Source organism: Oncorhynchus keta, chromosome 10 (assembly GCF_023373465.1).
Source record: "Oncorhynchus keta strain PuntledgeMale-10-30-2019 chromosome 10, Oket_V2, whole genome shotgun sequence".
NCBI lineage: Eukaryota > Metazoa > Chordata > Actinopteri > Salmoniformes > Salmonidae > Oncorhynchus > Oncorhynchus keta.
In genome coordinates, this window is record NC_068430.1 from 82,282,676 (window position 1) to 82,305,607 (window position 22,932).

Here is a 22,932-nt window from a genome sequence, read left to right on the forward strand (position 1 = left end):
GGATGTTCCTGTAGTAAGTGGACCTACTGTCAGACTGATGGAGCTGACATGGATGTATCTGTAGTAAGGGAACCTACTGTGGGTCTTGTGTTTCTGCTGGTCCTGGCATGGTTTGGAGGTCTGTTCAGAAATATTGTGCTCATATAAGGACACTTGATAATGAATTAAAGTTGACTTCATAGTTTTTATCAATACGACTCTGGATGTGGAAAGCAGAAATGACAGGTTGAAGGTTATTGTGAACATGGAAAAATATATAATGGTGGTATATATAACGGTTGTTGACATGCTGAACAATCCTAAAGCAGGAGTTTTAAAGATACAGCTGAATAGGGTTGAGGGGAGGGTGTGGTAGAAGTTAAGGATTTATTTGGTTTTGAATTGTATTTTTGTGGTAGTACAGAATTGGTCAGATATTGATTGTATCCAGGACAGCAGTTGGCGGCTCTTTAAACGTTTGTTTGCGGACCGCCATGAAGAAGAAGAAAACCCTCGCCAACAACACAACGTCAATACCGGAAATACGACACGAACAAAGAGAAAAACATGAGACTCAGTCGTATCGATTGTGCTGTGGACAAACTACGCGGTGAGTTGATGCCTATTCCGCAGCTAGTTAGCTAGATTAATTTATCAAACCACTTTGTATGCGTTGTTCGTTGGCAACCTTGAACTTTATTAAGTTTTGGAACAGATTCCTGTTGGAACGTTCCACAGTAGAGCATTGGACCAGTAACCGGAAGGTTGCTATATCGAATCCCCAAACTGATAAGGTACAAATCTGTCGTTCTGCCCCTGAACAAGGCAGCTAACCCGCTGTTCCTAGGCCGTCGTTGTAAATAAGAATGTGTATTTAACTGACTTGCGTAGTTAAATAAAGGTCAAATTAAAAAATATAAATTAATTTTCATATAAATTAATTTTCATAGGAAATACTACAATCTTTACTGGTCTCTCTATCTAATTTACACATACACAGTAGATTGCAGTGTTTGCAGAGAATATCTACTATATATGATCTATATGTTCCTTGCTCAAATTGACTTTAGACATGGCCCATAATCCTCCTAGAACCCAAGGTAAGAGAAGGAGATGGTCCTACAGATGTAGGATCTTAATTCGATCACTCATTTGTTGCAAATAATTTTACTAGACAGCAGGAAATGCAAACTCGTAATGTTTTGGAGTTTAAAGTTCTCTGAAGTTTGTATTATCCACTTGATTTGCCCTAATATCAATGTATCAAAAACTGTCAGTTAATTATAATACACAATGTGCTACCAAGGGGGGCAGCGGTCTAAGCCACTGCATCTCAGTGCTAGAGGCGCCACTACAGTCCCTGGTTTGATTCCAGGCTGTATCACATCTGACCGTGATTTGGAGTCCAATAGGGCTGCGCACAATTGGCCTAGCGTCGTCCGGGTTTGGCCGTGGTAGGGCGTCATTGTAAATAGGAATTTGTTCTTAACTTATTTGCCTAGTTAAATGAAAAATAGTTCACATTTCCTGTTGCTGCAGGATTATTTTCCTGCTGAAGCAAACATGGCTCAAATTAAGATCCTACATCTGTATTTAATACAAAGACCACTTCAAACCAGTAACTAACAACATTTGATGTTTACACTATTTTTGTGCAGATTCTTCTCTCCTCCTGGAACCCAATGATCCCATTGTTGGACAGGCCTTCACCTTGCCATCATCGACTAATGGGACAATGGAAGAAGAGAGCCAGGACTGTGTCAGAGTGTCTGACAGCTCAGCTGAGGCCATGGAGGAGTTAAGCATCACAGAGTGTAGAGTAGTAGACCAGAGCCTGTGTACTACTGATCCTCCCATGGTAAGACCCTCACTGGAAAGAAATACAAGTTGACTATGTTTCTATTACATTTCTCTTCATAATCTTTCAAATCTATTGTTTTTCCATTTTAGAGGTCTCTTGAAAACTTTGAAGCAGAAATCTACGATCATGAGGGCAAGGGAGCATACAGGTAACTCAGTATTATTTTACTTGTTTTCTCATCAATAGTTTGTCAGGACAATACCTCATTTTTCAGGTCATATTCAGGGAATGTAATTAAATGTCATTCTTCACCATTGTTTCCTCTAGGTTCCAGTGCCCCAGTGCAGGTCTGTTCCAGTGCAGTATAACAGGCCTGGTGTTCAGGATGGAGGGAGAGGGAGAGGTGCTCTATAGGACAGTCCACTGGGACAGGAGGCTTCTATTCCAGAGAGGCAAGAGACCTGCAGGACCTCTGTTCACGTTTACATGCCTTAAGGGGTCTGTCAATCAACTACACCTTCCCCACTGTGAGATTCATTCTGGTAAGTAATACATTTCCAGGGAGGTTATAGACTATGTTTCTTAATCACCATCAGTAGCATCACTACTCCACTACTGGGTTGTCATCGTCATCTGAACAGAAGACTAATGTTCTCTTTCTCTCCTAGAGGGTGGATGTGACTTCCTGTCTGTAGCCCATGTGACTGATGATGACAGTATGGAGTTTCTCCTTTCCCATGAGGCAACAGAATCTCACGTCATATTAAACATCACTGAATTCAGCAAATATGGCATCACCAAGGAGCAGGAAGCTCCTGTCTCTCCTATCCGTGCTCTGGTGCTACTATTTTACCAACTCCCAGATGATAAGAATAGTTCCACCCTAAATGTGTTGTTGCTGCCCAGAAATGTTGACATTGATGAGGTTAGTAGATCAGAGTTGTCAAACTCCTCTTTGGTTGGAATTCTATCAAATTTGCACTGTTGAACTCACCTTTTGCCACAGAACAATATTTTGGGGTGTAATGTAATTGGGCTGGGTTCATCCAGACAGATATATTTTGGGGTGTAATGTAATTGGGCTGGGTTCATCCAGACAGATATATTTTGGGGTGTAATGTAATTGGGCTGGGTTCATCCAGACAGATATATTTTGGGGTGTAATGTAATTGGGCTGGGTTCATCCAGACAGATATATTTTGGGGTGTAATGTAATTGGGCTGGGTTCATCCAGACAGATATATTTTGGGGTGTAATGTAATTGGGCTGGGTTCATCCAGACAGATATATTTTGGGGTGTAATGTAATTGGGCTGGGTTCATCCAGACAGATATATTTTGGGGTGTAATGTAATTGGGCTGGGTTCATCCAGACAGATATATTTTGGGGTGTAATGTAATTGGGCTGGGTTCATCCAGACAGATATATTTTGGGGTGTAATGTAATTGGGCTGGGTTCTTCCAGACAGATATATTTTGGGGTGTAATGTAATTGGGCTGGGTTCATCCAGACAGATATATTTTGGGGTGTAATGTTTGGGCTGGGTTCATCCAGACAGATATATTTTGGGGTGTAATGTAATTGGGCTGGGTTCATCCAGACAGATATATTTTGGGGTGTAATGTAATTGGGCTGGGTTCATCCAGACAGATATATTTTGGGGTGTAATGTAATTGGGCTGGGTTCATCCAGACAGATATATTTTGGGGTGTAATGTAATTGGGCTGGGTTCATTGGGCTGGGTTCATCCAGACAGATATATTTTGGGGTGTAATGTAATTGGGCTGGGTTCATCCAGACAGATATATTTTGGGGTGTAATGTAATTGGGCTGGGTTCTTCCAGACAGATATATTTTGGGGTGTAATGTAATTGGGCTGGGTTCATCCAGACAGATATATTTTGGGGTGTAATGTAATTGGGCTGGGTTCATCCAGACAGATATATTTTGGGGTGTAATGTAATTGGGCTGGGTTCATCCAGACAGATATATTTTGGGGTGTAATGTAATTGGGCTGGGTTCATCCAGACAGATATATTTTGGGGTGTAATGTAATTGGGCTGGGTTCATCCAGACAGATATATTTTGGGGTGTAATGTAATTGGGCTGGGTTCATCCAGACAGATATATTTTGGGGTGTAATGTAATTGGGCTGGGTTCATCCAGACAGATATATTTTGGGGTGTAATGTAATTGGGCTGGGTTCATCCAGACAGATATATTTTGGGGTGTAATGTAATTGGGCTGGGTTCATCCAGACAGATATATTTTGGGGTGTAATGTAATTGGGCTGGGTTCATCCAGACAGATATATTTTGGGGGTGTAATGTAATTGGGCTGGGTTCTTCCAGACAGATATATTTTAGGTGTAATGTAATTGTGCTGGGTTCATCCAGACATATATATTTTGGGTGTAATGTAATTGGGCTGGGTTCATCCAGACAGATATATTTTGGGGTGTAATGTAATTGGGCTGGGTTCATCCAGACAGATATATTTTGGGGTGTAATGTAATTGGGCTGGGTTCATCCAGACAGATATATTTTGGGGTGTAATGTAATTGGGCTGGGTTCATCCAGACAGATATATTTTGGGGTGTAATGTAATTGGGCTGGGTTCATCCAGACAGATATATTTTGGGGTGTAATGTAATTGGGCTGGGTTCATCCAGACAGATATATTTTAGGGTGTAATGTAATTGTAAATGGTGAATCCAGACCTGCGGGTATCTTACTCACCAACCCAACATCTTAACCACATCAAGATGATAACCTCAAGATCCGAGGGCGACATTTGGGCTTCCATGTTTCAGGCAGTGCTACCTCATTATGACTGTGTGTTCCAAACCATTTTCAATCCTCTCAAGGTGTGTAAGACCAGGAGGACAAGGAATGGAGACAGAGAAATCTACATTGAAATAAATCCTAACTGTAGACTAACCCCGGACCAAGAATACACCCTCTCCACCGATCTAACAGATGAACATCACATAGATCCAAAGGTAGATTAATAAATATGAGCTAAGACTTAAATAATTGTTGTGATGCTACCTTGATAAGATATAGAAATCACATACAATTCTGTTTGACTTGATACTTACACTTTTTATCTCCAGGAAGCAGAGTTTGTGGATTATGATTCCTATACAAACTACATGCCGACATTTCAGTTGTGTTTAAAAACTGTTGTTGAAGAAGTGGATCTTCTTCTGGAAGAACATGGCGTTCCTGAAAATGAATGTGTATGGGACCGTGATAGAGGAAATAATGGTTGAAATGACTAATTATGTATACATTCCAATCAGAACTGACTAGTCCAAATGCTATAATGTACTGTCCCTCTTGCTCCCTTTCACAATTGTATATAATGTAGTCAGGAGTTTAGTAACAATGAAGGTCTGTTCCTTAGTTCATTCAGTTGTACAAATCTCCAGGTGGTGGGAACGGGCCATCTCCAGATTGTCGAGAATGTTGATTTATACTGACTGGCCTTGACTTCGTGCTGATAACGCGAAGGCTCAAAAGCTTGGGGGCCTCTCTGCTTGTGAAATGGAACGTTTGGAAAACGCTGACGTCATTTTCAGTTTATAACCTGTGGAAATGTGTGTAAGCATTTAGTACTCTCTTGTAATAAACGCTGTTTACCTTTGGCTTTTAAGACTGGTCTCAATCTACTTCATGCATAATTAATGAACTTACAACTCATTAATGAAATAGAAATGAGTGCGAATTGATTTTGGCAATAAAACATACAGGAATTTAGAATTCCTCTATCAGACCGCCTTGTTTCACTACCAGGTAACTGAAACTCAGAGAGAGTAGGAGTTACAATAGAACTAATAGTAGCATTTTACATTACATTAGTAACAGTCATTGTAGTAGTAGTAGTAGTGATAACAGTAGTAGTAGTGATTGCAGTAGTAGTAGTAATATTAGTAGTAGTAGTGATAACAGTAGTAGTAGTAGTGATTGCAGTAGTAGTAGTAATATTAGTAGTAGTAGTGTCGCGATACGAAACCTTCAGCCCCGCCCCTTGGCCGGCAGCGGGGTGCTTAGAGGTGGTTAGCGTCCCGTTCCCTGGATTGGACAGGGCACTATAGATACTTCAGGTTATCTCGGTATAACCAGGACCGCTCGCGTAGCCCTGCCTCTCTTTCTATATCGAAGCGTTGTCCGCGTAAGAGAGAGAGGTCTTTTTCCTTGTCACTCTCAACGGTCTAGCTATAGCTGGGATGTGTGAACCCCACCTTTATCCTCTAGACTCTTCTCTCTGCTTCACCACTAATTGGTCCATGAGTTGTTATTAAGCACTAGTCCTACCAGTCTCTATATGATTTCCCTGTGGTTGAGTATTTCCCCTCTGTGATGTATCTAGTTTAAAGTGTGAGGACCTTTAGTCAACTTAGTCTCACTACTCTGCCCGTCGGCTATGTATCGCTTGGAAAATAAAATTTAGATCGATAAGACAATTTAATGAATCACTACTGGACACATCTTCCTCCTTGTCTTTTAATGGTAACTCATTCTGTCATAGAGCATTGATCCCGTTTCCAGTGTCCCGGTAGCGGGGAGTGTCAGAGTTGTTATCTCCCGTGCCGTTAACTGTCTTTGAGAGAACCTTTTACTCGAGACAAAACAAGACTACCGTTTATTTTTGAAAACACTCTGTTTTTTTGTCTTTTACAATCAAACACACTTCAAAATACACAATTTGTTACTCGGTCACACACAGCGTTAATCAAAAACATGCAAATGCCTTAATGCTCTATAAAATGCCTGGTACAATGATAACACTTATCTCTATATTAAATGCTTATAATAGTTATTTAATTACATTTGAGAGATGACGAGGAGACCCATGAGGTCAGGAGCAGAGTTTCAATCGGTCAGAATTTGAGAAATTTCGTTTAGTGTAGCGACTCCCCTCTAACTGCCGAGAGGTTGAATTGGAGTTGTTATTTTAACTAAATTGGATTCAAGTTATATTGAATGAGGAAACTAGAGTCGTTTTTGGTCAACTGATCGTCTACTGATGTTTCACTATCCTCCAACGAAAACCCCTGGGTTCAGTGTTTAAGTCCTGTCTCGGGATGCCAAACTATTTCCAGTAATGCCGGTGATTAGACCTTGGTCAGGCGATCACAAAGCAGGGACTGTCATATAGTGGACAGAGCCTCAAGAACCACACACTAGTAACGGTTTGGAATGGATAGGAACACGAGGAGTCTCAGCACAAGAATCTAGTCCAAATTCAATAGTTAGAATCTAGAGATCAGCCAGGCACCAATACCTGGTTCAAATGGTTGTCTCTATGAATTCAGAATTCAAGAAGTCAGCGCCAAAGTAATGGCAAATGTCTCTTTATATACCTTTTGATTCTCTGCACCCGATCTGCTGCTCCTCCCATTCCCTCAGAGCAGAGAGGATGATGACATATCTTACAACAGGAAATACTTTTCTTACAGTGCATATATGGGCCTCTGGTTATGACAGAGCCCATTACTCTAGCAACAATGAGGAAACACTTTTCTTACAGTGCATATATGGGCCTCTGGTTATGACAGAGCCCATTACTCTAGCAACAATGAGGAAACACTTTTCTTACAGTGCGCATATGGGCCTCTGTTTATGACAGTGCCCTTACTCTATCAGCAATGAGTCTATCAGCTGTTCCCATTCAGAGGTGTCACTTGAGGCAGAGGGTTATTTTCCTGACACCAGTCAGGTTCAATAGTTGGTTGGCTTGAATCGTCTTCTGGTGGCTTTGCCCAATCAGGTATTTCAGTAGGCCAGGTCATCTCTGTCTCTACCCTTGGTGGGTAAGACAGGGGAAGAGGACCAGGAGGTAGATCCATTTGGCGTTTTACTACAGTAGTGATAACAGTAGTAGTAGTAATATTAGTAGTAGTAGTAATATTAGTAGTAGTAGTGATTGCAGTAGTAGTAGTGATAACAGTAGTAGTAGTGATAACAGTAGTAGTAGTGATAACAGTAGTAGTAGTGATAACAGTAGTAGTAGTAGTAATATTAGTAGTAGTGATAACAGTAGTAGTAGTGATAACAGTAGTAGCAGTGATTGCGGTAGTAGTAGTAGTAATATTAGTAGTAGTAGTGATTGCAGTAGTAGTAGTGATAACAGTAGTAGTAGTGATAACAGTAGTAGTAGTAATATTAGTAGTAGTGATAACAGTAGTAGTAGTGATAACAGTAGTAGTAGTGATAACAGTAGTAGCAGTGATTGCAGTAGTAGTAGTAGTAATATTAGTAGTAGTAGTAGTGATTGCAGTAGTAGTAGTGATAACAGTAGTAGTAGTGATAACAGTAGTAGTAGTGATAACAGTAGTAGTAGTGATAACAGTAGTAGTAGTAGTAATATTAGTAGTAGTGATAACAGTAGTAGTAGTGATAACAGTAGTAGCAGTGATTGCGGTAGTAGTAGTAGTAATATTAGTAGTAGTAGTAGTGATTGCAGTAGTAGTAGTGATAACAGTAGTAGTAGTAATATTAGTAGTAGTAGTGATAACAGTAGTAGTAGTGATTGCAGTAGTAGTAGTAATATTAGTAGTAGTAGTGATAACAGTAGTAGTAGTGATTGCAGTAGTAGTAGTAATATTAGTAGTAGTAGTGATAACAGTAGTAGTAGTGATTGCAGTAGTAGTAGTAATATTAGTAGTAGTAGTGATAACAGTAGTAGTAGTGATTGCAGTAGTAGTAGTAATATTAGTAGTAGTAGTGATAACAGTAGTAGTAGTGATTGCAGTAGTAGTAGTGATAACAGTAGTAGTAGTGATTGCAGTAGTAGTAGTGATAACAGTAGTAGTAGTGATTGCAGTAGTAGTAGTAGTAATATTAGTAGTAGTGATAACAGTAGTAGTAGTAATATTAGTAGTAGTGATAACAGTAGTAGTAGTGATAACAGTAGTAGTAGTAGTAATATTAGTAGTAGTGATAACAGTAGTAGTAGTGATAACAGTAGTAGCAGTGATTGCAGTAGTAGTAGTAATATTAGTAGTAGTAGTAGTAATATTAGTAGTAGTAGTCATATCGTTGTTGTTGATTCAATTAGATGAATTATGATCCATCGTTATTTTACTACATAGTACAACACCTTGGACCAGGGGTGGGTTAACAGCATGGACCAGGGGTGGGTTAACAGCATGGACCAGGGGTGGGTTAACAGCATGGACCAGGGGGTGGGTTAACAGCATGGACCAGGGGTGGGTTAACAGCATGGACCAGGGGTGGGTTAACAGCATGGACCAGGGGTGGGTTAACAGCATGGACCAGGGGTGGGTTAACAGCATGGACCAGGGGGTGGGTTAACAGCATGGACCAGGGGTGGGTTAACAGCATGGACCAGGGGTGGGTTAACAGCATGGACCAGGGGGTGGGTTAACAGCATGGACCAGGGGTGGGTTAACAGCATGGACCAGGGGTGGGTTAACAGCATGGACCAGGGGTGGGTTAACAGCATGGACCAGGGGGTGGGTTAACAGCATGGACCAGGGGTGGGTTAACAGCATGGACCAGGGGTGGGTTAACAGCATGGACCAGGGGTGGGTTAACAGCATGGACCGGGTGGTGGGTTAACAGCATGGACCAGGGGGTGGGTTAACAGCATGGACCGGGTGGTGGGTTAACAGCATGGACCGGGTGGTGGGTTAACTGCATGGACCGGGTGGTGGGTTAACAGCATGGACCGGGGTTGGTTAACAACATGGACCGGGTGGTGGGTTAACAACATGGACCGGGTGGTGGGTTAACAGCATGGACCGGGTGGTGGGTTAACAGCATGGACCGGGTGGTGGGTTAACAGCATGGACCGGGTGGTGGGTTAACAGCATGGACCGGGTGGTGGGTTAACAACATGGGCCGGGGGTGGGTAAGCAGCATGGGCCGGGGGTGGGTAAGCAGCATGGGCCGGGGGGTGGGTTAACAACATGGGCCGGGGGTGGGTAAGCAGCATGGGCCGGGGGTGGGTAAGCAGCATGGGCCGGGGGGTGGGTAAACAACATGGGCCGGGGGGTGGGTAAGCAGCATGTTGTTTAAGAGTTTGATATTCTTCTGATAGAACAGGGCAGTAATGAATGGGAGAGATGTCTCTGCCTTCTAGGTAATGGACATTTAGAGCTAAACTCAAATGAACTCTGACATGTGGTGTAGGAAGAAGTAGCATTAGGAATAGAAGTAGAACTACAGGTGTTGCTGTTATTGAATTATGATGAAGACCTGATGAGAACATTTACATTTACATTTACATTTAAGTCATTTAGCAGACGCTCTTATCCAGAGCGACTTACAAATTGGTGCATACACCTTATGACATCCAGTGGAACAGCCACTTACAATAGTGCATCTAAATCTTTTAGGGGGGTGAGAAGGATTACTTACCCTATCCTAGGTATTCCTTGAAGAGGTGGGGTTTCAGGTGTCTCCGGAAGGTGGTGATTGACTCCGCTGTCCTGGCGTCGTGAGGGAGTTTGTTCCACCATTGGGGGCCAGAGCAGCGAACAGTTTTGACTGGGCTGAGCGGGAACTGTACTTCCTCAGTGGTAGGGAGGCGAGCAGGCCAGAGGTGGATGAACGCAGTGCCCTTGTTTGGGTGTAGGGCCTGATCAGAGCCTGGAGGTACTGAGGTGCCGTTCCCTCACAGCTCCGTAGGCAAGCACCATGGTCTTGTAGAGAACCTCTGGTGATGATGATATATGTTCTCATCAGGTCTTCTAGTTCTATTAGTCTCCTCCCTGATGGCCACCTCATCACAAACAATGATAATATGAGGAAATCCCATTTGGAAAAAAAACTAAAATTCTCCTAATGGTTCTGTGTTGTAAAATGTATTCTGTGTACACCTGCAGCTCCTGTCCAGGTCCAACCCCACGGGCCTGTTACACCAGTACCAGCAGCTCCTGTCCAGGTCCAACCCCATGGGCCTGTTACACCAGTACCAGCAGGTCCTGTCCAGGTCCAACCCCACGGGCCTGTTACACCAGTACCAGCAGCTTCTGTCCAGGTCCAACCCCACGGCCTGTTACACCAGTACCAGCAGCTCCTGTCAGGGTCCAGCCTCATAGGCCTGCAGCTCCTACTGCTGCTGTTCGTCCATCTGTCCGTGAAGATCAACCAGACTTGAGATGATCAAATCAGTGGCTTCCATATAGACATGTAGTGAAAAGTGTTTTATCTAAACCAGGAGCAATCTGTGATTTAAATGGATGATAATGAGAAATATTATTTCATTGATTTTCATTGATTATTGAAGAATATAACTTACGTGCCTCATGAGCTTAGTTCAACTGCCATTCCCCATCAGAGGCCAACATATAACCTTGTTGTAATCAATTGTTTGTAAACAATGGAATTGTTAAAAAAATATGTAAAAAAAAATAATAAACACTTAGCCTCAGCATGAACTATCATGTTGATATTATGGATGGTCAGTCCTTGTATCCTTAGCTCTATGAATTAGAGAGTTGTTAAAGTGGTTTGTTATTTTTAACTGTAGATTGACCGTTGATATTATGCCACATTCATTAATGGTCAGATAAGGGAACTATTTGTATATCTTTGTGTAGGAAAGAACTTGCTAGTAAGTGTTTCTCTGTATCCTTTACACCCCATGTATCCTATGATATTTGTATATCTTTGTGTAGGAAAGAACTTGCTAGTAAGTGATTCGCTATATCCTTTACACCCCATGTATTTAAAAGTTATATTTCATTGTATTTATAGTAGGCTACACTGCATTAGTTGGGCTGGGAATTACCAGGGACCTCACAATACAATATAACGATAGTTACAGTGCATTCGGGAAAGCATTCAGACCTCTTCCCTTTTTCTACATTTTGTTACGTTACAGCCTCATTCTAAAATGCATACAAAATTATAATAATCCTTAATCTCCACACAATACCCCTTAATGACGAAGTGAAAACAGGTTTTTAGACATTTTTGCAAATGTATTAAAAATAAACAAATACCATTTTTAAATAGGTATTCAGACACTTTGCTATGAGACTAGAAATTGAGCTCAGGTGCATCCTTTTTCCATTGATCATCCTTGAGATGTTTCTACAACTTGGAGTCCACCTGTGGGAAATGTAATTGACTGGACATTTGGAAAGGCACACAACGGTCCATATAATGTTCCACAGTTGACAGCACATGACAGAGGAAAACCAAGACAAGAGGTGGAAGGAACTGTCCGTAGAGCTCAGAGACAGGATGGTGTCGAGGCACAGATCTGGGGAAGGTCAAAGCTGTCAAGGCAAAGGATGGATAGGGTAAGTAAGGGTAGGTAATCCTTCTCCCCCCCCAACAAGATTTAGATGCAAGTGGCTGTTCCACTGGTTGTCATAAGGTGTATGCACCAATTTGTAAGTCGCTCTGGATAAGAGCGTCTGCTAAATGACTTAAATGTAAAAAATGTAAATGGATACTTTGAAGAATCTCAAATATAAATATATTTGGATTAGTTTAAGACTTTGTTTGGTTACTACTTGATTCCATATGTGTTATTTTATAGTTTTGATGTCTTCACTATTATTCTACAATGTAGAAAATAGTAAAATAAAGAAAAGCCCTTGAATGAGTAGGTGTGTCCAAACTGTGGACTGGTACTGGATACAGTACATGTACAGTGGGAGAACAAGTATTTGACACACTGCTGATTTTGCAGGTATTCCTACTTATAAAGCATGTAGAGGTCTGTCATTTGTATCATAGGTACACTTCCACTGTGGAAACGGAATCTAAAACAAAAATCCAGAAAATCACACTATGATTTTTAAGTAATTAATTTGCATTTTATTGCATGACATAAGTATTTGATACATAAGAAAAGCAGAACTTAATATTTGGCACAGAAACCTTTGTTTGCAATTACAGAGATCATACGTTTACTGTAGTTCTTGACCAGGTTTGCACACACTGCAGCAGGGATTTTGGCCCACTCCTCCATACAGACCTTCTCCAGATCCTTCAGGTTTCGGGGCTGTCGCTGAGCAATACGGACTTTCAGCTCCCTCCAAAGATGTTCTATTGGGTTCAGGTCTAGAGACTGGCTAGGCCACTCCAGCACCTTAAGATGCTTCTTACACAGCCACTCCTTAGTTGCCCTGGCTGTGTGTTTCAGGTCGCTGTCATGCTGGAAGACCCAGCCACGTCCCATCTTCAATGCTCTTACTAAGGGAAGGAGGTTGTTGGCCAAGATCTCGATACATGGCCCTATCCATCCTCCCCTCAATACGGTGCAGTCGTCCTGTCACCTTTGCAGAAATGCATCCCCAAAGAATGATGTTTCCACCTCCATGCTTCACGGTTGGGATGGTGTTCTTGGGGTTGTACTCATCCTTCTTCTTCCTCCAAACACGGAAAGTGGAGTTTAGACCAAAAACCCTATTTTTGTCTCATCAGACCACATGACCTTCTCCCCATTCCTCCTCTGGAGCATCCAGATGGTTTCTGGCAAACTTCAGACGAGCCTGGACATGTGCTGGCTTGAACAGAGGGACCTTGCGTGCACTGCAGGATTTGAATCCATGACGGCATGGTGTGTTACTGATGGTTTTCTTTGAGACTGTGGTCCCAGCTCTCTTCAAGTCATTGACCAGGTCCTGCCGTGTAGTTCTGGGCTGATCCCTCACCTTCCTCATGATCATTGATGCCCCACGAGGTGAGATCTTGCATGGAGCCCCAGACCGAGGGTGATTGACCATCATCTTGAACTTCTTCCATTTTCTAATAATTGCGCCAACAGTTGTTGCCTTCTCAACAAGCTGCTTGCCTATTGTCCTGTAGCCAATCCCAGCCTTGTGCAGGTCTACAATTTTATCCCTGATGTCCTTACACAGCTCTCTGGTCTTGGCCACTGTGGAGAGGTTGGAGTCTGTTTGATTGAGTGTGTGGACAGGTGTCTTTATACAGGTAACGAGTTCAAACAGGTGCAGTAATGAGTGGAGAACAGGAGGGCTTCTTAAAGAAAAACGAACAGGTCTGTGAGAGCCGGAATTCTTACTGGTTGGTAGGTGATCAAATACTTATGTCATGCAATACATTTTCTGGATTTTTGTTTTAGATTCCGTCTCTCACAGTTGAAGTGTACCTATGATAAAAATTACAGACCTCTACATGCTTTGTAAGTAGAAAAACCTGCAAAATCGGCAGTGTATCAAATACTTGTTCTCCCCACTGTACATATTTACAAACAAATATTTGGTGGATTGGAAATGATTCAAAAAAGTACATTTTTGGAAGACATTTTCTATCTGCAATATTAAAGCTGATCTACCCATGATCTACCCCCCCCACCCCCAAAAAAGCCTCAACATCACTTGATGAGTGAACAGTTAACTTTGGGGTTTTGTGCCAGAGAGTGAAAGTAATTAAGAGCTTTGCAAATGCAAATCATGAACTGTTCACAAAATACATCACTGTGACTGTAATATGTGGTGGTCTTACTTACCTCAGTTAAAATGCTCTGGTCTCACTCTGTTTGATAGCTAAATAACTCAAATGTAAAATGTAAATGAAGGATGTATTATCTTAACTTAGATATGCTAGCTATCTGCAACATTATGAACGTTTGCGAACTAGTAAGTATTTTTTAAATCCTAATATCTGTAATGTATGTTACCTCAGTTGAAATGCTCTGGATGTCACTCTGGATAATAGCGTCTGCTAAACAACTAAAAATGTCCAATGTAAATGAAAGATGTATTATCATAAACGAGAGGCTATCGAGCTGCAACATTATGAATGTTTAAAGACATGCTTCGGTACTTTGGGAACTAGTGTGTGTCAACGTGTGTAATACCTGCTTTGGGCTGGGTGTGTCAACGTGTGTAATACCTGCTTTGGGCTGGGTGTGTCAATGTGTGTAATACCTGCTTTGGGCTGGGTGTGTCAACGTGTGTAATGCCTGCTTTGGGCTGGGTGTGTCAACGTGTGTAATGCCTGCTATGGGCTGGGTGTGTCAACGTGTGTAATGCCTGCTTTGGGCTGGGTGTGTCAACGTGTGTAATGCCTGCTTTGGGCTGGGTGTGTCAACGTGTGTAACACCTGCTTTGGGCTGGGTGTGTCAACGTGTGTAATACCTGCTTTGGGCTGGGTGTGTCAACGTGTGTAATACCTGCTTTGGGCTGGGTGTGTCAACGTGTGTAATGCCTGCTTTGGGCTGGGTGTGTCAACGTGTGTAATACCTGCTTTGGGCTGGGTGTGTCAACGTGTGTAATACCTGCTTTGGGCTGGGTGTGTCAACGTGTGTAATGCCTGCTATGGGCTGGGTGTGTCAACGTGTGTAATACCTGCTTTGGGCTGGGTGTGTCAACGTGTGTAATGCCTGCTTTGGGCTGGGTGTGTCAACGTGTGTAATACCTGCTTTGGGCTGGGTGTGTCAACGTGTGTAACACCTGCTTTGGGCTGGGTGTGTCAACGTGTGTAATGCCTGCTATGGGCTGGGTGTGTCAACGTGTGTAATACCTGCTTTGGGCTGGGTGTGTCAACGTGTGTAATGCCTGCTTTGGGCTGGGTGTGTCAACGTGTGTAACACCTGCTTTGGGCTGGGTGTGTCAACGTGTGTAATGCCTGCTTTGGGCTGGGTGTGTCAACGTGTGTAATGCCTGCTTTGGGCTGGGTGTGTCAACGTGTGTAATGCCTGCTTTGGGCTGGGTGTGTCAACGTGTGTAATACCTGCTTTGGGCTGGGTGTGTCAATGTGTGTAATGCCTGCTTTGGGCTGGGTGTGTCAACGTGTGTAATGCCTGCTTTGGGCTGGGTGTGTCAACGTGTGTAATGCCTGCTTTGGGCTGGGTGTGTCAACGTGTGTAATACCTGCTTTGGGCTGGGTGTGTCAATGTGTGTAATGCCTGCTTTGGGCTGGGTGTGTCAACGTGTGTAATGCCTGCTTTGGGCTGGGTGTGTCAACGTGTGTAATGCCTGCTTTGGGCTGGGTGTGTCAACGTGTGTAATGCCTGCTATGGGCTGGGTGTGTCAACGTGTGTAATGCCTGCTTTGGGCTGGGTGTGTCAACGTGTGTAATGCCTGCTTTGGGCTGGGTGTGTCAACGTGTGTAATGCCTGCTTTGGGCTGGGTGTGTCAACGTGTGTAATGCCTGCTATGGGCTGGGTGTGTCAACGTGTGTAATGCCTGCTTTGGGCTGGGTGTGTCAACGTGTGTAATGCCTGCTTTGGGCTGGGTGTGTCAACGTGTGTAATGCCTGCTTTGGGCTGGGTGTGTCAACGTGTGAAATGCCTGCTTTTGAAAGCCACTGTTTTCTGGAAGCTGTGTTGTGCCATTTTCCCTACATTTCCCCCACGTGGGCCAATCTCTAGCAATTTCAGTTCCAGACAATGAGATTCAGCCTCACCATTTGACTGACAACTAGCAAGAATCAAACACAGCAGAGCGAGAGAGTAATGACGTGGTGAACATATCTGCACACATATGTGAGGTATTATGACAGTTTTGAGGACCACTTTTGGCCCTGGGGCCTACTTTCAGAACTACTGGCTGAAAAGTATACAGAAGTACCAGATATTCCCTTTAACTGTCTTGAATTAGCTTCATGTCTCAGGTGGTCACTGCTCAGGGACTTTGCTTTTTAATGGTTGAATAAGATGAGAGAGAAAAAAGAAAGAACCTGTGCACTGCTCTTGATAGAATCATTGCTCTTGATAGAATCACTGCTCTTGATAGAATCACTGCTCTTGATAGAATCACTGCTCTTGATAGAATCACTGCTCTTGATAGAATCACTGCTCTTGATAGTATCACTGCTCTTGATAGAATCACTGCTCTCGATAGAATCACTGCTCTCGATAGAATCACTGCTCTCGATAGAATCACTGCTCTCGATAGAATCACTGCTCTCGATAGAATCACTGCTCTCGATAGAATCACTGCTCTCGATAGAATCACTGCTCTCGATAGAATCACTGCTCTCGATAGAATCACTGCTCTTGATAGAATCACTGCTCTTGATAGAATCACTGCTCTTGATAGAATCACTGATCTTGATAGTATCACTGCTCTTTAGTAAGCTTTACATTTCGGCCTCACTGCCTTCCTCAAAGCTTTAAGGGAGATATGTTTTGTGTATAGGAGCTTGCATTTCACTGTGCCATTTACACCCGCTGTATTCTGTGCATGTGATTAATAAACGTTTGATTAATAGTAGACTACACTGTATATAAAGGTATTTGTATATATTTTTAAGCTTTTAATATTTCTATGTCATTATCCCTACACAAACACATTTATCTGATCCATTCATTCATCAAATATTTCATTGAATTAAGAAAAACTGTTATTAGGAGATTATTGTGGTCACAGGTCACAAAGTGCAGTCACCATCATAATCATATTGGACTGACTTATTTTAGTCTAAACCTGACTGATGCATTGAGCACAAACATTTACAACAGTAGTTATTTCTCAGGAAACGATATTCAGTCTTTGGAGAAGACTGTTTTAAAACCTTAGCTGGTGTTTTGTGTTGTCCTGCACCCTCCCTCCGCCTGGGAGCACCGCAGCAGAGTGGGCACCGGTTACTCTGGTGACGTGTAGGTAGCGATGATACCAGGAAGTGTGAACTAGGGAAGCAAAATAGTTTGGGTAAATTTAATATTTTTCACTCGTTATCAAGGAATATAATTTATTCTGTAGTGAATAGGTGTATACTCTAGTCGTGTAACATATTACCAGCCGTCTAGTGAGCTACCATGGGACGACATGGGGGCGTTGGTTTAGCGGTTTTCGTACTCGTGCTGGTCTTTTGCGAAGCAAGAAGACACAAACTCGCCCTAAAGGTAAAATAACACCAACCTTGCTTTAACGTTACTTCATATACTGTGTGTTCTCAGGTAATGTGCACTTATAGCCAATAATATGCGAACTTGGGATAGTGGTAGCACTGTTTTTTTTCCCTTTTCAGCCATAGCTAAGCTAGCTGGCTAACGTGTAGCACCTACGTCAGGGGATTTCTGCAACTGTTTGCTACTAATCACTTAACTTAGCCAGCTATTTAGTTGGCTGGCTAACTAGGCAACCTTTTAATGTGTCTCTGATTTTTACACTTGACTGTCAAAGAAACGTTGCAGCTAAACAACTAGAAAATGGTTGGTTAGTTAGCTGGCTGGCTAACGTTACATCAGCTGAGATGTTAACGCCTTCAGCTAGATACACTGTCTACACCCTCGATGTTCCCGTGATGGGGAGGCAGGGTAGCCTAGTGGACTAGGTACAAATCTGTCATCCTGCCCCTGAAAATAAGAAATAGTTCTTAACTGACATGCCTAGTTAAATAAAGGTAAAAAAATAAATTGATACATTTTTCACATTGATATTTGTCATACTTGGATAACAAATGCCCCCTCTCACCCTCATTCTTTCTCCCCTCATCGGCCTCCCCCAACTCTCTTCCTCCCTCCAACCCGTCTCTCCCTTCATCTCTCCCCTCCATCTCTCCCTCCCCCAACTCTCTTCCTCCCTCCAACCCGTCTCTCCCCTTCATCTCTCCCCTTCATCTCTCCCTCCACCTCCCTCTCTTCCTCCCTCCAACCTGTCTCTCCCCATCCTTCCCTCCACCTCTTTCTCTCTCCCCTCCACCTCTTTCTCTCTCCCCTCCACCTCTTTCTCTCTCCCCTCCACCTCCCACTCTCTCCCTCCCTCCTCCCTCTCTCTCCCTCCACCTCTCTCTCTCAGAATGACTCTAGGTTTGTGGTTCATCTCAACACCTTTGGTTTCTTTGCCAACGGAACCCTGGACGTCAAGGTTCTCTCCCTGAGACTGCCCGAGGACAACAGCAAGCACCCTGTAAGAACATCTGATGTGTGTGCAGCTTCATCTCTGGCTATATTGTCTCCAGTTAGTGAATTGTATCATTGTTTTCTCTCTCCATATAGGTGGGATTCAGTCTCTCCAAGTCTCGTGTTAATGGAGTGCTGTCCTACACAGTGAGTAGATCTCATCAAACCAAATCTCTTTTGCAACTCTTCCGTTATCTGAAATGAATGCACTCTCTAGAACGACCCGCCAGCCAATCAAAATCGACTGTTCAACAATACCATGGTATTGGTTTCACTATCAAGTAGATAAGGTGAGATATAGACTACTATGTGAGACATTTGGTGTTTCTCAAAATGCAATCTACTGCGCTCCGAGCACTGGAGGGTCGAAGCATGAGTCCAAATCAAAGTGAAACAGGGCGTGAAGGGCACTTCTCCGATGTGTATTCCATTTGTTCCATATTTTTTTGTTCGTATTTTGACATATCAAAATATCACGCGTCGATGGAAAGTATGAACAGAAATATGAAGTAACCCATGAAAAAAACGTTGGTAAAAAAAAAAAAGTATAAAAATGATTTGATCTGAAGCAAATTGCCTATTGCCTATTGCCTATTCACCTCTATGTTCCCAGAATACAATATTTTGTCTTGATACGTTTAATAAATACATGTGTTCTTTTTGGCATGTTTGCCGGCCCACGATACCCACTGTAGTGAGCGTAGATCGCAAGCCCATAGTTATTCAATAGGGCTAACTTTAGCTACTACTGTTAGCTAGCTACTACTGTAGCTAATTAACTACTACTGTTGGCTAGCTAGCTACTACTGTTGGCTAGCTAGCTACTACTGTTGGCTAGCTAGCTACTACTGTTGGCTAGCTAGCTACTACTGTTGGCTAGCTAGCTACTACTGTTGGCTAGCTAGCTACTACTGTTGGCTAGCTAGCTACTACTGTTGGCTAGCTAGCCACAAAGACTTGAATCTACCTTACTTAACATTAGTCTTAGGTCATTTTTGCCTGTTAAACTAGCTAACTACATTATTACGTTTCACATATAGCTAGCGGATAATTAGGAAGTAAGACTTTTGCTTTGTATATATGTTGTTTGGTTTCTATTGTTGCCATTGTCCTGGCTGGGAGAAGGTTCAGTGAACGGGGAAGAGAAACGTGGTATTACACGAGGGGGGGAGGAGCAGCGTGAGGTATTACACGGGGGAGGAGCAGCGAGGTATTACACGAGGGGGGGCAGCGCGAGTATTACACGAGGGGGAGGAGCAGCGAGGTATTACACGGGGGAGGAGCAGCGCGAGGTATTACACGAGGGGGAGGAGCAGCGCGAGGTATTACACGAGGGGGGAGGAGCAGCGCGAGGTATTACACGAGGGGGAGGGCAGCGGAGGTATTACACGAGGGGGAGGAGCAGCGCGAGGTATTACACGAGGGGGGAGGAACAGCAACTAGTCTCTTATATGCGCCGGTCCAACAATGTTCACTTCACTTTCATATCACGTGTGCTGTCATCCGCCGGTCTCATCCCGTACCTGACCTCACTCACCTGCTCCTCTCCGTCAGCTCTTCCTGCTCATCTATTCCTCCATCAGTTTGTAGCCGTGATGGCGAGTGAGGGATGCAGACCCTGATCAGTCTTCTGCTCTTACACTTGATACATTTGATACATTGGAGCAGAGTGAGTAAAGTTGGTTAACATTTAATCCCTGGTATAACCAAGAGCACACAGGCCACACACGCCAGTCTGATAGGCTTTGCACGTTTGCTGTCGAGCAGCAATACCAGAGAGAGAACAGTTTTACAGCAAAGAAAACAGCTTTTCGAGATGAAACGGAAAAGGACTAAATGACTTCTATTACTGTGTGATTTTTTGCTCACATTTGATATAATTTCACAAACCGTGTCACGGGGCGTTTTAAACCTTTCCCGGGTCGCTTGTTATTGTTTTGATAACAAACAATGTTGTTCAGTCATGTTACCTAGCAACTTGACGATAGGTCTAGGTGAATTTTGATTGGCTCAGGAAGAAAGGAAAAGGGTCTGCTGTTCTTGAGATGTTCTTTCAGGGTAGGATTCATATAGGCCTAATGTAATGTTTCTCAAAGGTTGTGGCAAGGTTGTGTTTTAATGTTTGTTCTCCAGGCGGAGGAGACTGCGGTGTGTCCGCTCAGCAAACACAGCGGTGTGGAGCCCTTCTTCCTCTTCCTCATTGACACCAACAACCTCAGGTACGGTTGTCTGAGAGAGATCAAATTAGCTGTGTGTGTGTGTGTGTGTGTGTGTGTGTGTGTGTGTGTGTGTGTGTGTGTGTGTGTCAAAAACAAACTGTTTGTGTCCTCCTCTCTTCTGTAGAGTCAATGTAAGGTCGTATGGAGACCAGGACAGCGTCTTGACCCAGCTGAAGACAGACAAGACACTCACTAAAGACTCGGGTCAGCAGTATTTACCTCCCTTCAATACAACACAGTGGGGTAGTGCAGTCCCCTGGGAGGGGGGGGGTTGTTGCCATGGTGCAGGAAGAACTGTCGTTTTATACGCTAGTCTCATGGCTATTTTACACATTTTGACATGAGGCTGAGAGAGAATTTTTGCCGTTTTAGAGCTCGGAGATTCTTGAAAGATGGGGCAATGTCAACTTTTTTCCCCACAAATATTTGTCTGAATATTAATTGGATATATATATATATATACACACACACACACACACTGAGTGTACAGAACATGATGAACTTTACAGACCATGAGTGGTCTTGCTGCTCTGCATGTACTGAGGTCGTTAACTTCTTGCGTCGAGCCATCCGGGATCGTGAATACAGCCTCAAGCTCATTACCATAACACAACGTTAACTATTCATGAAAATCGCAAATGAAATTAAATCAATATGCTAGCTCTCAAGCTTAGCCTTTTGTTAACAACACTGTCATCTCAGATTTTCAAAAATATGCTTCTCAACCATAGCAAAACAAGCATTTGTGTAACAATATTGATAGCTAGCGTTAGCATTTAGCGTTAGCATTTAGCGTTAGCATTCAGCAGGCAACATTTTCACAAAAACCAGGAAACCATTCAAATAAAATAATTTACCTTTGAAGAACTTCGGATGTTTTCAATGAGGAGACTCTCAGTTAGATAGCAAATGTTCAGTTTTTCCTGAAAGATTATTTGTGCAGGAGAAATCGGTCCGTTTTCTGCGTCATGTTTGGCTACCAAAAAACCCGAAAATTCATTCATCCAAACGTCAAACTTTCTTCCACATTAACTCCATAATATCGACTGAAACATGGTAAACATTGTTTAGAATCAATCCTCAAGGTGTTTTTCACATATCTCTTCATGATATATCATTCCTGGAAGTCTCCTCTGTCTCAATCACATGGATGAATGCGAGCAGCTTGGAGATTACGCAACAATTTCAACAAAGGACACCGGGCGGACCCCTGGTAAATGTAGTCTCTTATGGCCAATCTTCCAATGATATGCCTACACATACGTCACAATGCTGCAGACAACTTGGAGAAACGATAGAAAGGGCAGGCTAATTCGTGGTGCTTTCACAGCCATATAAGGAGACAATGAAAAACAGAGCGTCAAATCCTGCTCATTTCCTGTTTGAAGTTTGATCTTGGTTTCGCCTGTAGCATCAGTTCTGGGGCACTCACAGATAATATCTTTGCAGTTTTGGAAACGTCAAGAGTGTTTTCTTTCCAAAGCTGCCAATTATATGCATAGTCGAGCATCTTTTTGTGACAAAATATTGCGCTTAAAACGGACACGTTTTTTTTATCCAATAATGACATAGCGCCCCCATAGGTTGAAGAGGTTAAAAACAGGGTCCTTATAGTATAGCTGCCCCTGCGTATTCCTGGCTCATTTTTCGATTTTAGAATAATCTGACGGAGTTGACTAAGTCTCTGGACAAATCTTTTAGGAATCAGTTTTAAGAGAAATATTCTTTTAGGGCTATTGCAAGAAACTACATACAATATTTTATCAGTTAATATTCATTATTGCCTGTTTTTTTTATTTTAAACATTTTATTGGGAGCATTTGAAATTGAGATCCTTTGCACCAAAAAATAGAATTTCCAGGAATAAGAACCAAAATGGAAATGAATAATATTGAAAGTAATAGGAACATTCCCAAAGCAAATGTTTTGCCTTTATAACATTTCACACGTTTTCAGTTTGTCTCAACTTTCAAGAATCCATGTTCTACACATTTTGCCATGAGGCTGAGTAGCTACTGTTTCTTGTCATAAATAATGATTGAAGGAAAGACTTGTGTTCGTATGCTGTCTGGGGGGCCTGAACTACAGGGAGAACCCAGCCCAAAAAGCACTACAGAGTAGTGTTGACTT

At 42.7% G+C, this 22,932-nt stretch overlaps 2 protein-coding genes across 4 annotated transcripts in view; both read left to right on the forward strand.

Moving 5' to 3' along the window:
- The first annotated feature begins 420 nt into the window (after positions 1-420).
- LOC127932559 (uncharacterized) overlaps positions 421-22,932 on the forward strand; it is a 77,990-nt gene continuing 55,478 nt past the window's right edge. The window contains exons 1-4 of one of the 3 annotated variants that reach the window (XM_052528529.1): positions 421-589; positions 1,638-1,837; positions 1,930-1,988; positions 2,108-2,322. In XM_052528529.1, the coding sequence (XP_052384489.1) occupies positions 547-589; positions 1,638-1,837; positions 1,930-1,988; positions 2,108-2,322 (517 nt within the window). In that variant the 5' untranslated portion in view covers positions 421-546. The other 2 variants (XM_052528531.1, XM_052528530.1) reach the window with 2 other exon arrangements.
- On the forward strand, positions 17,284-21,161 carry LOC127932560 (protein GPR108-like). The gene is made up of 5 exons (XM_052528533.1): positions 17,284-17,584; positions 18,480-18,590; positions 18,680-18,730; positions 20,717-20,802; positions 20,927-21,161. The coding sequence occupies exons 1-5, from the start codon at positions 17,498-17,500 to the stop codon at positions 21,144-21,146; spliced, it is 555 nt and encodes a 184-aa protein (XP_052384493.1). The 5' UTR covers positions 17,284-17,497; the 3' UTR covers positions 21,147-21,161.

Excerpts from the sequence above, each read along its gene's own strand:
- LOC127932560 (XM_052528533.1), top strand. The coding sequence starts at position 17,498 with ATGGGACGACATGGGGGCGTTGGTTTAGCGGTTTTCGTACTCGTGCTG. Across the intron at positions 18,591-18,679 it reads AGGACAACAGCAAGCACCCT|GTGGGATTCAGTCTCTCCAA; the intron begins GTAAGAACATCT and ends CTCTCCATATAG. Across the intron at positions 18,731-20,716 it reads ATGGAGTGCTGTCCTACACA|GCGGAGGAGACTGCGGTGTG; the intron begins GTGAGTAGATCT and ends TTTGTTCTCCAG.